A 16,265-nucleotide genomic window follows, 5' to 3' on the forward strand; every position below is an offset into this window, starting at 1 on the left:
AAAACTCTAAAAAGCAAAGATTAAAAATAGGTCATTTTCAAATGAGCAAAAATCTGATGTTATATCTCTTGACATCCTGTAATTTCCAGCAGCAATACGCAAATAATGTCAAAAGCAGTGAATTGCCACAATTTATTCTAAAACTCTGCTACTTAAAAGGAAAGTTTACAAGCCTGGATAAATACAATTCAAGTGTATTCTTTGAAGCCTGAGGCATATTGACCAGGCTCCACATCTTAGACGGGGGGCTACCCATCAAAGAGCTAAAAACATTATCTTAATCTTTAGGGTTATGTTTTATAGCTCTGCTTGCTCAGTTGAACAGCCTTATCTCCAGAAGTAACTGCTGCGGGCTAAGATTCTCCAGTAATTTCTGCTTCTCCAGCACCCAGCACACATTTTTACAGCATAATAAAAAAATGTTCACATTTGACTAATTTACCCATGTTGCCCTCATCCTCACCAATAAGTTCAAATCAGGAGAAATTAATCTTCTGAGATTCTGTGTACGAAGGATGTTTCAAAGACTGGGGTTACCTGGCACATAAGCCTGACATAGGCTTGCATTTCAAAACAAAACAAAAAATTATGATGTTCATGGCTGTAGAAATAAATGTGCACCCCATCGCATACCTTGGCCATTGCAGCAGGGATTTTGAGGCACGCATAAGCTCATTGCATCCACAAGGACCTCTTAGTTAATCTCTGGCCATTTATTCATGGTCAATTTTGATGCTCACTCAAAGCTCTTTTTGAAAATGCGACTTTTAAAAATGCCTATCCACGGTCCCAACGCAAAAGGAGAAATTCCACCCCCACCACTCGCCTGCTCCTTTGTTCCTGATTGCAGAGTCATTAGCATGTGCATAGCTAATGCGCCGCTGTTGTTTTGCATGGTTCTTTGAGGAGGAGTCTTTGGCAAATGCCAAAGATCACGTTAAGTGAGCTCTTTAGTAATGCAAAGCCGGTCTGCACTGGCTTCACAGCCACTTCCGGTTCAGCATGTAAAATTCAAAAAATATGCGGGGCAATTCAGCCTGGAACGCACTGCTAATTACCATGAATAAATGGCCTCTGTGAAGGGGACAAAGTCCCCAATTCCATACTCACATCATCAGGGATTGGGGCGGCGGGGGGTGGGGAGGTAATGTGAGGCAAGCAGATACCAACCAAAACTTTGGAACTCCTTCCCCAGGGAGATTTATCTGTCTCCCACTATCCATGTTTTTAATTGAATAATATAATTTTAACTGTATTTTTACTTGCTTAAATGTTTGGGGGTTTTTACATTTGCTGCCTTGTGAACCCTGATTGGGTAGGAAAGCAGCATTAAAATGTTTCAAATAAATAAATAATAAAAGTCAGGGATCAGGCTCATCTCAAGTAGTTATACTTAATCACGTACTAGTTTGGTTCATAACTTGTTTGCCAGTTGTGAGCAAAGAGCCAATATTTTGGCAAAATGTTCATGTGTATCTGAGTGAATTTATACACATGCAGTGTGCATGATTGCAATGTGTCCTTGCATGTTTACGCTGCTTTCTTACAGTCGCCACTTCACTCCCACACTGCTGCTGATATTGCTGTCTCCAGTTTTTACACCCATTTGACTTTTTTTTGGTTGAGACTTACTATGCAGGTTCCTCTGTGTGTCTTTGGGGTCTGCCCATGAGACTAGCTAATCTTGCAATCAGTCGTTTTTTGAGCAGATGTCACTAACTGTGCAGGTGCCAAAAAGCAAGCAATGCAGGCTGATGCTGGTTATTTAAAGGATGTGTATGAATGGACAAATACAAAGAGAGTACAAACGACAAGCAATGCTGTGCTTTACAGTACAAATCAAGTCATTTTAATTACCTGAACATTACCCTGGGGGATATGTGTCTCTCCTAAACTATCTCAATTACTAGATTCGCAGACAGAGCAAAAGCAGCCACAAGCTACAATGACATGGCCCTGTAGTTCAAATGGCTTCCAACCAAATAGCAATTCAACCACTCAACTGCCACACCAGCCCCTCTAGCAGTCCCACAGATTCACCAAGAATAGGATTGCAAAGTCCCTCTTCACCACTGTTGGGAGGTTTTTGGGGCGGAGCCTGATGAAGGCGGGGCTTGGAGAGGGGAGGGGCTTCAATGCCACAGAGTCCAATGGTCAAAGTGGCCATTTTCTCCAGGTGAACTGATCTCTATCAGCTGGAGAACAGTTATAATAGCAGGAGATCTCCAGCTACTACCTGGAGGTTGGAAGAGATCCAAATAGCACTTACAAATATATAGAAATTAATTTATAAGGTGCAAAAGGTGCAAAAAGTGAGCATATATATACAAAATACAATCCTATACTATAAGATACACATACAAATTTCTCAATATCAGTCCAGCATAATACAATAAGGTTTATAAATATCCTGTGAATCAGGTAAGTCAATGTATATTGTCCGTGGTGGACTTTTTTATGCTTATTAGCAGCTGGAGAAAAGAAGTCTGAGGCAAAAGCCACGACAAGAGAATGTGTCGTCTAGATCTGGATCACGTTTCATGTTGGCTTCATCAGCTACATGTATCTGTACACCAAGAAGTTCATAAAATAAACATAATCAAACCAAATTTGGTTTGATTACCTGGAGACCTAAGCAGAAATCCTTTTTGGTCCCGTTAGAAATTATGTTTATTTTATGAACTTCTTGGTGTACAGATACATGTAGCTGATGAAGCCAACGCGAAACGTGATCCAGATCTAGACGACACATCCTGATTGACATTCTCGCGTCGTGGCTTTTGCCTCAGACTTCTTTTCTCCAGCTGCTAATAAGCATAAAAAAGTCCACCACGGACAATATACATTGACTTACCTGATTCACAGGATATTTATAAACCTTATTGTATTATGCTGGACTGATATTGAGAAATTTGTATGTGTATCTTATGGTATAGGATTGTATTTTGTATATATATGCTCACTTTTTGCACCTTTTGCACCTTATAAATTAATTTCTATATATTTGTGAGTGCTGTTTGGATCTCTTCCATTATCCGCACAGCACTGAGCCTTTTTTTCTCCAGGACTACCTAGAGGTTGGCAACCCTAACCAAGAACTGGGGATGGCCTCCAGGCAGCTGCCACAGCTCAGTGGCAAGGAGGAAGAGCGGGTGGCCCCAGGTGGCCCATGCCTACCCATCAGCTGTTTGGTGATGTCAGTTGTGTGGCCTTGCTGCAGCAGAGGTGGGTCATGAGCTGACAACGGAAGTGACTCAGCCCAAGCTGAGAGAAGCCAGAGGCTGTGTGGAAGGTATGGTTGCAAGGGAAGCTCTAATAGGACAGGGGAAATGGGGCTGGGCTGGGACTTGGAGAAAGGGAAAGCTAGAAAAGGGGTCCAAACAAAATAACCTGGGTTTTAAACCCACCCACCCCCCGCACTACTTCAGTTAGGGTGGGATCAAGCGAAGTCAACTATAAACTAAAGGGTTAAAGATATCGAGCGACAAGTAGATCTGGCATGAGTGCCCCTATTTATGGCTCCCCCCCCACTCCAGAATCATCCTTGCACCAGCAGCCTATCTCTGTTACTTAGAGATAAACAAATATAGGAGGGCTTTTACCTTTGCTAGGTGCGCAGCTTTACCCTCTGCTATATTAGAGGGGAAATTCAAGCAGATACCCAGGGCAGGGAGACTATGCCCCTGTAAATCTGGGGATTTAGAAACCACTGAACATGTTCTCCTGAATTGTAACTTTTACACTGTACCCCGTTCTAAGTTTATTGAGCCCCTCATACTGAGAATGGGACCCAACAGGGAAAGAGAAAAGATAAAAAAGCTCCTACAAGGAGATAATCCCTCAATCACCTCTCAGGTAGCAAAATTTTGTACGGCTGCAATGAAAATTCATTGCCACAGAGTAGTCTCTTACTCCAAATGGCAGATGTAACTTGGATGTTATTTTATTATTATTATTATTATTATTATTATTATTATTATTATTATTATTATTATTATTTTAAGTGATTTAAGACTTGGACTGTAAACCTTTGTCAGTAAGACCATTTTGGTCCATGTATCTTGTTTTATCTGGCCAAGGACCGCAAATAAACAGTCTAGAAAAGGGGTCTGCATGGAGCAGCAAGGGAGAATGGTGGAGGAGAAAGAATGTTAGGACCAAGAGGAGCCCAAGGTAGAGCAGGAGTCAAGGTCAGAAGAAAGAGAGAAGGAGTTGAAGAAAGGCTAAGAGGAGGTGCATGAGAAGGAAAAAGAGGAACCAAGGGAGGAACAGTAGGGAAAAGGGACTGGCCAGGTTCAGAGGCTCAGGTGATATGAAATGCAGGTTGTGCAAAAGTCTGAACACTGGTTGAAATTAAACTGTCATCCTTTCTCACACCTGCAACTGATATGTCTGCATTTCTGTAGGTGGGAGGGGGGGTCAACATGCCACTTCTCACCCCCACAGTACTCCCAGCAAAGCTGCTTGATATGGTACTATGCTAGAGAGAAACTTCACCAAGGAACATTGAGAGAGTCCAATCAGGTGTTCACATCTTGGTCACTGAGGGAATCCAAGTGAGGTAATTTCCCCTGACAATTGTGTTCCTGTTGAAGTTTATACCATGCCCAATCTCAAGCTGCTGAAGGAGTAAGCAAGGCCAGGCCACACATAAGGCTGATGGTTGTGACTGGTTGTGACTGGTTCCTTGACTGCACAAAGTAGCCACAAAGGGCACAAATGTGGATCACTGCCATGGTGTTGGAGAAACCACATTTCATCTCCTCAGCTGTAAATGCATCTGGGTTATGTTGATCTCTTAATGCAAAAATAAATAAATACAAGAACAATACAAATGCAATTTGGAGCTTATAGCAAATCAGGAGACGCTTTTCTGATCAAATAAACATAGGGATGTCAGGTCCCCCTGGTAGGGTTGCCAGCTCTGGGTGGGAAAATACCTGGAGGTTTTTTGGGGGGGGGATCCTGAGGAGGGTGGGGCTTAGGGAGGGGAGGGACTTCAATGGGGTATAATGCCATAGAGTTCACCTTCAAAAGCAGCCATTTTCTCCAGGTGAACTGATCTCTGTCTCTTGGAGATCAGTTGTAATAGCGGGAGATCTCCAGCCACCAGCTGGAGGTTGGTAACCCTACCCCCCACCCACCGGTGGGAGGTGAGCGGGTGGTAAAGATAACATGAAATGACAGTGAAGCAAGGAATTGAGAATCGTGAAAAGGGGATCACTTTTAAAAGCCATAAATTTTAAATTGAGGGGATTCATAAGGGGGTTTCATAAAGGAAAACAGCAAATTTGATGAAAAGTTCTGCCCCTCCCTGAAACATTATTTTGGGCCTACAACTGAGCATCACAATGCTTTAGTGCATCACAAAAATATGCTTTGTCCTTGTTCCCGCAAACGCCATGGCTTTTACAAACAAGATAATGTGATGCTCCTTTCCAAGGAAAGCTCTGAAGTGGAGTTGTGATATCCTGAATTTTTCATGAAGCCACTGTGTTGCCATTGAAGTACTTTTGTTCTTCTCTCAAACGGGCCTGAGTATCTGAAGCTGCAGGTTACCTGGCAGCTTAGCTCCACTGGTAAACATTCCTTTTGTGTCGTACCCATGAGAGGAGATGAAAGAAAGCTGTACTGAGCTGGGATGTCTTACCGATCCTCAGGTTAATGGCAGTGACAAATGGTACAGCCTTTATGAAAAACACACACTGCTGAGGGTGGACTGCTGCATCAAGCAACTTATTACGGCAACTGCAGCCGTCAAAGTCCCCATCAGCGCAGGTGGTCTTGATCCCAGTGTCCTGTTAGTAGACCAGGCTAGCAGGAGAACTTGTCTGAAAAGAAAACGCTGTTACCCCTGAACACAACGCTCCTTAACACAGTATAAACAAGCAGCTAGAAACAGCAGTAGAACCACTGTCAAATGTGTTGCGTCAACCCCTGCTCTGAGCACAGATGCTGCTCACTGGTGATGCCTCCTGTGGTGTTTTGAAGCACACCCTGCTCTGGTGAGGAGGACAAAATATAGCGCTTGGTGTCTGCTTTCGGGACAGCTGTTTGGAGGAAGAAGGAGGTGGACACCAAGGAAGAAAAAGAAGAGTTGGTTTTTATATGCCAACTTTCTCTACAACTTAAGGGAGATTCAAACCTGCTTACAATCACCTTCCCGTCTCCTCCCCACAACAGACACTCTGTGAGGTGGGTGGAGCTGAGAGAGTGTGACTAGCCCAAGGTCACCCAGCAGGCTTCGTGTGGAGGAGAGGGGAAACAAATCCAGTTCACCAGATTAGCCTCCACCACTCACGTGAAGGAGTGGGGAATCAAACCCGGTTCTCCAGATCAGAATCCACCGCTCCAAACCACTGCCCTTAACCACTATCTCACACTGGCTTAACCACTACACCAGGGCATATATTAGCCCAAGCTCATCAGAATTTGAGAGCAAAGCAGGATCAGCCATAGTCAGCACTTGGATGGGAAGCCACCAAGGAAGACTGGGGTTGCTATGCTGAGGAAAGCAATGGCAAGCCATGTACATTTGTCTCTTGCCTTGAACACCCTGTGGTTTGGGTTGCCATGGGTCACGGGAGGCTGGACAGTCCCCTCTTCCATATGAGTGGTGGACTCTAATCTGGTGGACCAGGTTGGTTTCTCCACTTCTTCACATGAAGCCTTCTTGGTGACCTTGGGCTCATCACAGTTCTTCCAGAAATCTCTCAACCCCCCCCCACCCCACCTACTTCACAACGTGTCTGTTGTGAGGAGAGGAAGGGAAGGTGACTGTAAGCCGCTTTGGGACTCCTTAAAGGTAGAGAAAAGCGGGGTATAAAACCAACTCTTCTGATTCATGGTGGTCACACTGGGGATCACTGCACTAAGCCTTATATGGTGAAGATGAGAAGGGAGGGGAGGCGAAGTGAGTCCCTTTGCTTCTCCACCTACCCACATTCTCCACCCAAATTTACATGCACACACAGAGTTTGTGGGAAAGATGATGGGTCTGGAGGTGGGCAACCTTCCTGTGCTGCATTCTCCTCTAACTGGCACATACAAACACTCAGGAATCTCCTTTACCTCCCTGACTCCTCCTTATCTTGCTAATAGCTGGAGCCACTGTGAAAAAGATAAGGAGGAGGGTGAGCCTGATAAAAGCCCATTTGGCAAACTGGGTGATGAGGTTATGAATCTTAAGCAAGTCTGAAGAAGAAATTAAAGGAACGTCTTGACAAAGTTTGGTAGTCCAATATCAGAGGGTCTAAGCCTGGAAGAAAAGGTGCACAACCTAAGCTAGGGAGGGCTAAATAGAAAATGGGACTTAATGCTGCAGGCCAGGCATTGGCCAAATTTCTCATAATGTATCTTCTGTCAAGAATTACAATTGTTCATGCCGCCCAGACCATAAATAATGGCTCGTGTTCATATTCATCATTCGCTTTTGCGTTACTTGATCGTTCAATTTGTTAACAAGTTTGTTTCATTTCTACATGTCACATAAAAAGAATAAAACACTCTCAGTCCTCTTTCTTTATTATATAGAGTTCCAAATGAATATGATTTATTTAAGCACAACAGCCATTTGATGCATGGTAAGGTTTTTTTTTATACATTGATTATATGGTTCAGACTCTACATCAAGTGTTATATTATCATTTGATGCTGGATTGAGCAGCAAACATTCTTAAAGTCTATTCACATGATTGGAAGGAATGATCAAAGGATATTTTTCATATTCAGTGTATTTGATTCTGGGTAAAATTCTACAGCTCTTATTCAGATTCTAGAATATTGATCTTAACTCCAAAGCAGGGGAAACATGTGTGAGACTGGAACATGTCTGCATTAATAAAAAACTAAAGGGATACCATGGGGTAATTTCAGTAACCTAATTAGCTACCACCGATCTAAAGTGTGAAAAAAATCTATTTTAAGAGAATGTCATTTTTATGATATTTTCCTAAGTAGTCATGAAAATTATTACCTCACAATACATGCTCATATTTAGGGTGCTTCTGTCAATGAAGGTAGTTCATTATACATAGAAATATATGAACTAGGATATGGATTATGACATAAATTTCTCTAAAATAACAACAGGGGGAGGATGCATTTCTTGGTAATTCTCTTAAAGCCACGCTTATAATAGGGTTTCAGATACATCATCCGGATACAAAAGGAAGCCAGAGAATATGCTGTCATCTTCCGCACTAACGTACACCCCATTCCAGTCCCGCGTAACCTCCAGCCAAACCTGATCCCCGACATTTAATTTCAAAATGGTAAGGAATGAAGCCTGGTCTATCTCCTGACCATACAGAGTCTCCCGAGTTCTGACCATCTTCTTGTTTTGGGCCACAATACTAATTCGAGCAGGCCGCCCTCTGATGGTCATATGGTAAGAGAAGATGTATGCCCCAGCAAAGCTGCAGTTGAATTTCCCAGTTAAAGGATTGTAATTCTCCTGGTCATTATAAAGAATCTTGTCAAACTTAATAGGAACATTCGGGGGTGGGAAAGGTTTGGATAAGCCCACGCTGAAAGCTGATCTTGGCATGCTGGAGGCCTCCCCCTTTGAACCTTTCGGTCCTCTCGCACCTTTTTTCCCAGGAGTTCCTCGGGTTCCTTTGAAACCAGGAAATCCTTTCATCCCAGGAGGTCCCGTCATCCCAACTGGGCCTGGGTCACCTTTTTCACCTCTGACACCTGGGTCACCCTTTTCTCCTCTTGGCCCGTCTGCCCCATGCATGCCATCTACTCCCATATCTCCCTTGATGCCCTTTTCCCCTTTAAGTCCAATTTCCCCTGTTTCTCCCTTATCCCCCTTTTCGCCAGGATCACCACAGTAACCCTTCTCGCCAACATCCCCCTTATCTCCTTTTTCTCCGTGTTCCCCATCAATCCCTGGCAATCCCAGCTCTCCCTTGTCTCCTTTATCTCCTTTGGTGCCATTCTCACATGTGTCCCCCTTGGAACCCTTTTGACCCTTCACTCCAGGCAGGCCATAGTTTCCTTTGTCACCTTTAAGTCCATTTTCACCTACAAATGGCAAAGAAAGAAATACACACAGTCATAAGGAAAAATAAACTTCAAGCAACTCTGTTGTCTGTTTCATACACTGACCTTGGCTGCAATGTCCTTTCCCAGAGTGAAGGACCAGGTACTTGTCTTCCCTGTATCATGGATTAGAGCAGCAGGTTCCCCTTAAAGTATGAAGAAGCTGAAGACTCTGACAACAAGGATTTCCTGGAATCACCTAAGGAGGCAGCATCTGAGGAAATTCCAGGAACCCTCTTTGACATCCAGGAGGAGCCTAGGGAGACTTGATCAGTCCTCTCACCCAGGGAAGTTTCATTGCCTTTCCCCTCAGACTCTGAACTCTCCACCATAGAATCAGCTGCAGTCCCTGAGGTCTCTTCTCAACATCTCTCAGGTTGAACAAGGTCAAGAAGAATTCCAGCCTGTCAGAGCTATCTCCACCATAACTAAAGGTGACACTTTTAAGTTCTAGAAGTCTGTTCCAGAGAGGCAGGACTTGAATTCTCACTTCACTGCAGGAGTTCTTGAGACCTCAGTCCACCCTCAGTCTTTGCTGGAACAACATCTAAGCTCCTTGCTTTTTTGAATCCAGCCTCAGTTATTTCTACTCCCCCTTGGCTCACCAGTTGGCAGAGATGCTGCCAATCCAAGGTCACCCAACTGACTTCATGTGTAGGAGTGGGGAAACCAACCCAGTTCACCAGATTAGCGTCCGCCACTCATGTGGAGGAGTGGGGAATCAAACCTGGTTTTCCAGACTAAAGCCCACCACTCCTAACCACCGCTCTTAACCTCTACACCATGCTTCCCTCAAATTATGGATGGCGTACCTTGTTCTCCTGGTTTGCCCGAAAATCCTGGGATTCCGTTTGCTCCTTGGTCACCATGTTCTCCTTTATCTCCTAAGACATTTTCACCATAGTATCATTTGTTATTAACATGTTTCATGGCACTACTACCTCTTAAGTGATTTATACCACACTTTTTCTTAGGTTGGATCAGTTATGAAAATGAACATTTTAAGTGTCTCTTCCATGAATACAATTGTTGTATGGCCTATGAATAACAAAGCTAGTTAATTGGAGTTTTATCATGGAACTACAAAGAATATATTTACTTTCTTTCTTGGCTACCACCAAGTTGGTTCATAATGACAGCAGAAGCTATGAACTATCTATATTTAACATGGATTTTGTGATTACATCATTTATGGGAAAGGATAATATAGAATGTGTGTGTAAGGGAGGGCATATATAAACAATACTTTCAGATAGGAACTCCAAGCTGATTTCCTGGTTCCAGCATCCTGACACTGTATCTTTTATTTTAAATTATCTTCTTGGATACACTCATGACCTTAGCACAATTAGGAAGAAAGAAAGCTGAATCCTTAAATATTTTTAAACTTGATTGTACAGACAAAACTAACATCTAGACTAGCAATTTCTAGACTAGCAACAAATACAGCACATAGCATCTTAATGTACATTTACACTTTTGGATACCATTACAGCCATGTAATGGTTTCTGTCCACTTCATATTCTTCATATGGAAAATCATGGAGACCTTGACCCACATACTGCATACAGTTCACAGTTTCAAAGCAGCATCCTTGTGGTGATAATGTGTAAACTAGCCACAGTTATGCATGATGGAGCATATGCCAGATTCCATGGCCTGGCAGGGGAGGGGGTACCACAGACCAGAAATACTGGCCCCATCTGCTTCAAGCAGGAGAGAGAGATTGTCACACAATCCACAGCAATGTCTGGGAGAGATGCATGGAGGAACCACAGAAGGACTCTTATACTCCTCCAAACCCTACCGGTGCTGACAGGGCTCATAGGAGTGAGAAAGGATCACTCTGTTATCCAGTGAGAAAAAATCACCCCAATCTCTTGTTCAGAAGGTTATGTGTGTGTGCATTCGTGCATGCACATATGCACTAGGGGATAGTGTGCTTAACAGGGAGATTATGAGAGGATATCATTCCCAGGGCTCTCCCAAATCTGCAACCTGTTTCTCTTTAAGAAAGATGAAAGGAACCAGTAGACAGGACATATTTATGGCGGAAAGGGGTATTCATGGCTATTAGTTAGAATGGACACTAGTCATGCTGCATACCTATTCTCTCTAGTATCAGAGGAGCATGCCTATTATATTGGGTGCGGTGGAACACAGGCAGGATGGTGCTGCTGCAGTCGTCTTGTTTGTGGCTACCTAGAGGCACCTGGTTGGCCACTGTGTGAACAGACTGCTGGACTTGATGGGCCTTGGTCTAATCCAGCAGGGCCTTTCTTATGTTCTTATGTTACCAACAACCCTCTAGCTGAGATTCATAGGTCCATTGAGGAAGCCCTGGATTTGATCCACTGTGCCTAGGATTTCCTCTAGCCATTTCATAGCTTATTAGTGGCTGACAGACAGAGCAAACCTCCATCCTCAGCAGAGCATGTGCCTTCATCTACAGTGTCGCAAATTTCCAGTTGTACCACAGCAGCTGACAAGGCAACCATAAGACACGGGACTTTGATGGTGAAATTGTGATATTTCCAACTTAAAACATGTCAAATGTTTAAGAAAAAGGAAGAGGTTTTTTTTTTTTTAATTAAAAGGCATAGCCACCAAAGATGTAAAACCTCTGGAAGCACCCAATTCCCTGTCTGTGCTATATTAAGTGGGTATGGATCTGAACAGAATTAATAGAAACTTGGCTTTAAGAAAGAATTTATCACATGGCTTCTGTCTTTTTGTGGGAAACATAAGTGCCATCAAGTCACAACTGACTTATGGCAACCTCAGCAAGTGGTTTTCAAGGCAAGCGATTAAGCAGAGGTGGTTTGCCATTGCCTTCCTCTGCAGAGTCTTCCTTGGTGGTCTCCCTTCCAAACACTGACCCTACTTAGCTTCTGAGATCTGATGAAATTAGACTATACCATACTGCCATTAACTCACTACCAGGTCACTGTCCCTTCTCACTTTATCACGGTCCAACTCTGTTTAGCTTCTGAGATATAACAAGATTGGGCTATACTATACCACTCCACATCCCTCAGTGGCTCTTGGTGGTGATGAAAAATGCTGTCAAGTCACAGCTGACTATGGCGACCCCACAAGGTTTTCCAAGCAAGAGGAATTCAGAGGTGATTTGCCATTGCCTTCCTCTGCAGAGTCTTCCTTGGTGGTCTCCCTTCCAAGCACTGACCCTGCTCAGCTTCCGAGATCTAATGAGATTGAACTATACCACGCTGCCATTCCCTCCCTACCATATCACTGTCCCTCCTCATGTTATCACGGTCCATACCTTTTTCTCCTTTGAATCCTTTGGGGCCTTGTAGCCCAGGAATTCCTGCCAGACCTGGAAGGCCTTTTTCTCCCATCTCTCCTTTCAACCCTGTGTTAAAAAGTCAAGAGGCAGAATTCTTATATCATAGGACTGAAGAGAACCACCAATTCAAAGGAGCGATATCAAATGAAACAATATATTCCCTGAAAAATAAAGCCACCGCTGGTTACAAATTCAGACTGTCATGTAGCTATGAGGCTCTCTGGGTGTATGATCTCGGGACGGTCACCACCTCTCTGCCCAGCCTGCCTCACGGGGTTGTGGCCAGGAAGAAAAGGGCTGGGGAAAGATCATGTATGCTGCCATGATCTCCTTGGAGGCAGAACAAGCTAAAAAATGTAATGAATGAATGAATGAATGCATGCATGCATTTAGGAATAACCCTGCCATGTAAGCATGCAGGTTACGTCTTGTTATATCTTTGGACTGTGCCTAGATTTCTTAATTTCTTTATAAATAACAATAATTATGAACTTTTTGTCTTTTTTTGTTGTACAAAAACTTTGAAAATATAGCTGGGTTGTAAGCATACCTATGAGTGCTAGTTGCAGGCAGACAGCAAGGAAACCCTGACTTTACATCTTGTTTGTGTGTCGCACAGAAGCATACACACACATACATTTTCCTTTTAGGACACCAACATGGCTCCTAGGAGCCTTCACATGAATTCCTGTTAGAAACAGATTGTTGGGGCAGACACAATTTTGCTTAGGCTTGCCAAGTCTCCCCTAGCCACCAACAGAGGATGCTGAGGTAAGATTGCCTGATCCAGGTTGGGAAACTCCTGGAGACTTGGGGATGGAAATTGGGGAAGACAGTGGGGTACAATGCCATAAACTCCACCTTCTAAAGCATCCACTTTCTTCAGGAGAATGGAGGTCTGTAGTCTGGAGATGAGGTGTAATTTCAGGGGATCCCCAGGTCCTACCTGGAGGCTGGCATCTCTACTTTTGCTACAGTCCGTAAGTGCTGTTGTCCCATTCTTTTGGGCTGTTCTTTTGGCCTCCCCACCTCTTATATGTGTCCCTTGACCCATGAAGAAAGTGAAACTTTTCTATTAATGGTGAAATGTTTGATCCCCCCCCCGGGTTGCCAACTCTGGGTTGGGGAATTCCTGGAAATTTGGGGGTAGGGTCTTGGGAGGGTGAAGTTTGCGGAGGGGTAGGACCTCACCAGGGTATAATGCCATAGAGTCCACCCTCCAATGCAGCCATTTTTTCCAGGGGAACTAATCTCTGTAGTCTGGAGATCAGTTGTAATCCCAGAAGATCCCCAGGCCCCACCTGGAAGCTGGTAACCCCACCCCATTAAATACTGTTCAATGATTGATTGTTCTTTGATATATTAATAACAAAATGGTATTGTTATTCTTTTTCGATGAGACAATAACACCAGCAAGCTTTGGTTTTGCTTTTCCTTACCTTGCAGGCCAGGTTCTCCGGGTTCCCCTTTCTGTCCTGCAGTTGGAGTACAGCAATCACAACAGTTAAAGAAGAAGTCAGCCGAATCAAGGGTAAAGTTTTCAAATGGAAAGAGCGTGGTGGCAGTTCTGAAGGCGTAGTTTGGCGTGGACAGTTCCATCGTCGTGTCACTGGTTTCGGCCATTTCTGTTAAAAGGCCATCTTCAGTGGGAGGGGCAACAGACATGTCAAGATTTTCGGTGACTTCCATTCCAATGGCTTTGATCTTAGTGTGCTTGGGGGATGGGGTACTTTTACCCTCTATGTTCAGCTCAGCAACAATGTTCATTATGATGAAGATGGACCAACGCCAGTTTACGCCCCACATTACTGCTGCTGTTGGAAAAGATAAACACAACAGTGAGTAAAATCATCTCCATAGGATGCTCACAAGTTGTTTGCAGTACATGATGTCCCCTCATGGGCTAGACTCAGAAGTGACCAGAGGAGGAACCATGAGCAAGTTTCCTGCTTCTACTCTTTGAGACTTGATATCTTTGCAAGAGCAATCAAGTACTTTCTGGAGCAATAAGAGGATATCAAGAAGTGGCCAAGAAATTAGTGTGTGTGGTTTTTTCCCAGTACTATAGAGGGACTAGGAGAGAAACCAGTTTTTAACAGTTTACTTTGTGCCTTGCAAGGCAAAGGAGTTTGCAATGTTACTCCATAAGGGCTTTTGAAGTGTTACAGTTTGCCCTCAAAGGGTCCATTGTGCAATGGTCTTCTGCTACTTCCCGCAGCCTCAGATGTCCAAAGAGTGGTGGCAGCACAATCCAGAACCCACTGAAGCCCTTCAAATAACTAATTCCAGTGGGTTTCCATCACTCTGTGTTCCATCACTCTGTGTTTGGGGGGGAAACGAACAATGTGCTCAAATCCAACCCATTTGACCGGTGATGTGATGGAAACAGCAAAAAAAGCGCTCAAGTCATGCTCTCATCTATTGTGTGTTACTTCTAACGAGGAAATGGAGTTCTTTCCTCAGCTGAGTACATTATAAGCCTTTAGGAGCCACCATCACGGCAAATCATAAAGGAGTAAGAACTACTCCAAAGCAGGTCTGCAAACTATTTGGCCCTCGAAACAAAATGCAGCCCACTTGTCACATGGCATCGCAGATTCCTAAATGATCACTCCCACCCTTCTTTAGCAGTCTTGTGCAAAAAAGGAGACCTATCAAGTCCTCTGTGGATCTCCTGCATGGCGGGGGGAGGGTTGGGGTCACTGGGGATGTGGGAGGTAGTTGTTAATTTCCTGCATTGTGCAGGGGGTTGGACTAGATGACCCTGGTTGTCCCTTCCAACTCTATGATTCTATGACCTCATGGCACTTGGCTGATAGCCTATCTTCAACTTCATGGGTACAGCCCTGCTCCAGATGAAGGTATAGAACACTCTGAAAGATGACACGTAGCTAGATTTGAATTATGTTATGAATGTCAAACTATACTTCACCTGAGTTCCAACATTTTTTTCAAGAAATAGCAAGCTAGCATACACTTACATTGCCTCTAGTTTTAGTTGCTTGCTCCAAAAGACAGCAGGCTTCATCTCTGTGCTGTTAAAAAACTCTTTGGGCCCCTCTCAACTAATTAAACTTTTTTTGTTCCTATATGCTTCTATATGCACATTCTTCCCTTATCTCTAATAAAACTGGCCCTCACCTAAGCAGCTGCCTAGGGACAGTTAAAATATATTCATACACTCCGCTCTGCTACCCAAGCCTTGCTTTTTCCTACACAAGATAAGGAAAATTCCTCCATGAGCTAATTAATCTCATGACTATAAATTATCAAACGTATGCAAGTGCTGGCTTCTGGAATGATGCCACTTTCCACATTATTTTCACCAACAAGCCCCTGTTTCTTTCTGCATTATAACCCTGTCGTTTTCTTAGCCTAGCCCAATCAGCATGTTCAGTTGTTTCTGGCAGGTAAGGGCTTGTCAGGGTGTTGAGGATTTTAACTTTGCCTTTTAAACAACATTAGAACCAGAGTTTTATACCAAAAAATTAAGGCAAACCGAAACCACATAAACAGTCTTCCTTTTCTCAATAAGAAACTTCTGGCCATTTCATTCATTACATAGTAACAAACCCAGATTCGCTACTTGTGTGGGAGAGTATTTTCCCCATTACACAAAGGTTAATCAGGTTTATTTCTGAGTGTTTACTGAACAGAGGGTTGGAAGCAATCATCTTTTGCACTGAACTCCATCCAACTCTCTTCCTTATTACAGTCTCTGTCCCAAATGGTTTTGGTCCATGCAGATCCCTTCATTAGGGTTGCCAACCTCCAGGTACAAGCTGGAGATCTCCTGCTATTACAACTGATCTCCAGATTATAGAGATCAGTTCACCTGGAGAAAATGGCCGCTTTGGCAATTGGACTCTATAGCATTGAAGTCCCTCCCCTCCCCAAAAACCTCCC

General features: G+C 43.7%; 1 protein-coding gene across 1 annotated transcript in view; it reads right to left on the minus strand.

Annotated features, from left to right (window-relative positions):
• Positions 1–8,109: 8,109 nt before the first annotated feature.
• The window catches only part of OTOL1 (otolin 1), a 29,486-nt gene continuing 21,330 nt past the window's right edge, over positions 8,110–16,265 (minus strand). Inside the window, exons 4-7 of the mRNA XM_056850379.1 lie at positions 13,799–14,173; positions 12,336–12,425; positions 9,861–9,932; positions 8,110–9,030 (exon numbers count right to left, since the gene is read on the minus strand). Of these exons, the coding sequence (XP_056706357.1) occupies positions 8,132–9,030; positions 9,861–9,932; positions 12,336–12,425; positions 13,799–14,173 (1,436 nt within the window). The 3' untranslated portion in view covers positions 8,110–8,131. The remainder of the gene's footprint in view (positions 9,031–9,860; positions 9,933–12,335; positions 12,426–13,798; positions 14,174–16,265) is intronic.

This window comes from Euleptes europaea, chromosome 5, assembly GCF_029931775.1.
Source record: "Euleptes europaea isolate rEulEur1 chromosome 5, rEulEur1.hap1, whole genome shotgun sequence".
NCBI classification, from domain to species: domain Eukaryota; kingdom Metazoa; phylum Chordata; class Lepidosauria; order Squamata; family Sphaerodactylidae; genus Euleptes; species Euleptes europaea.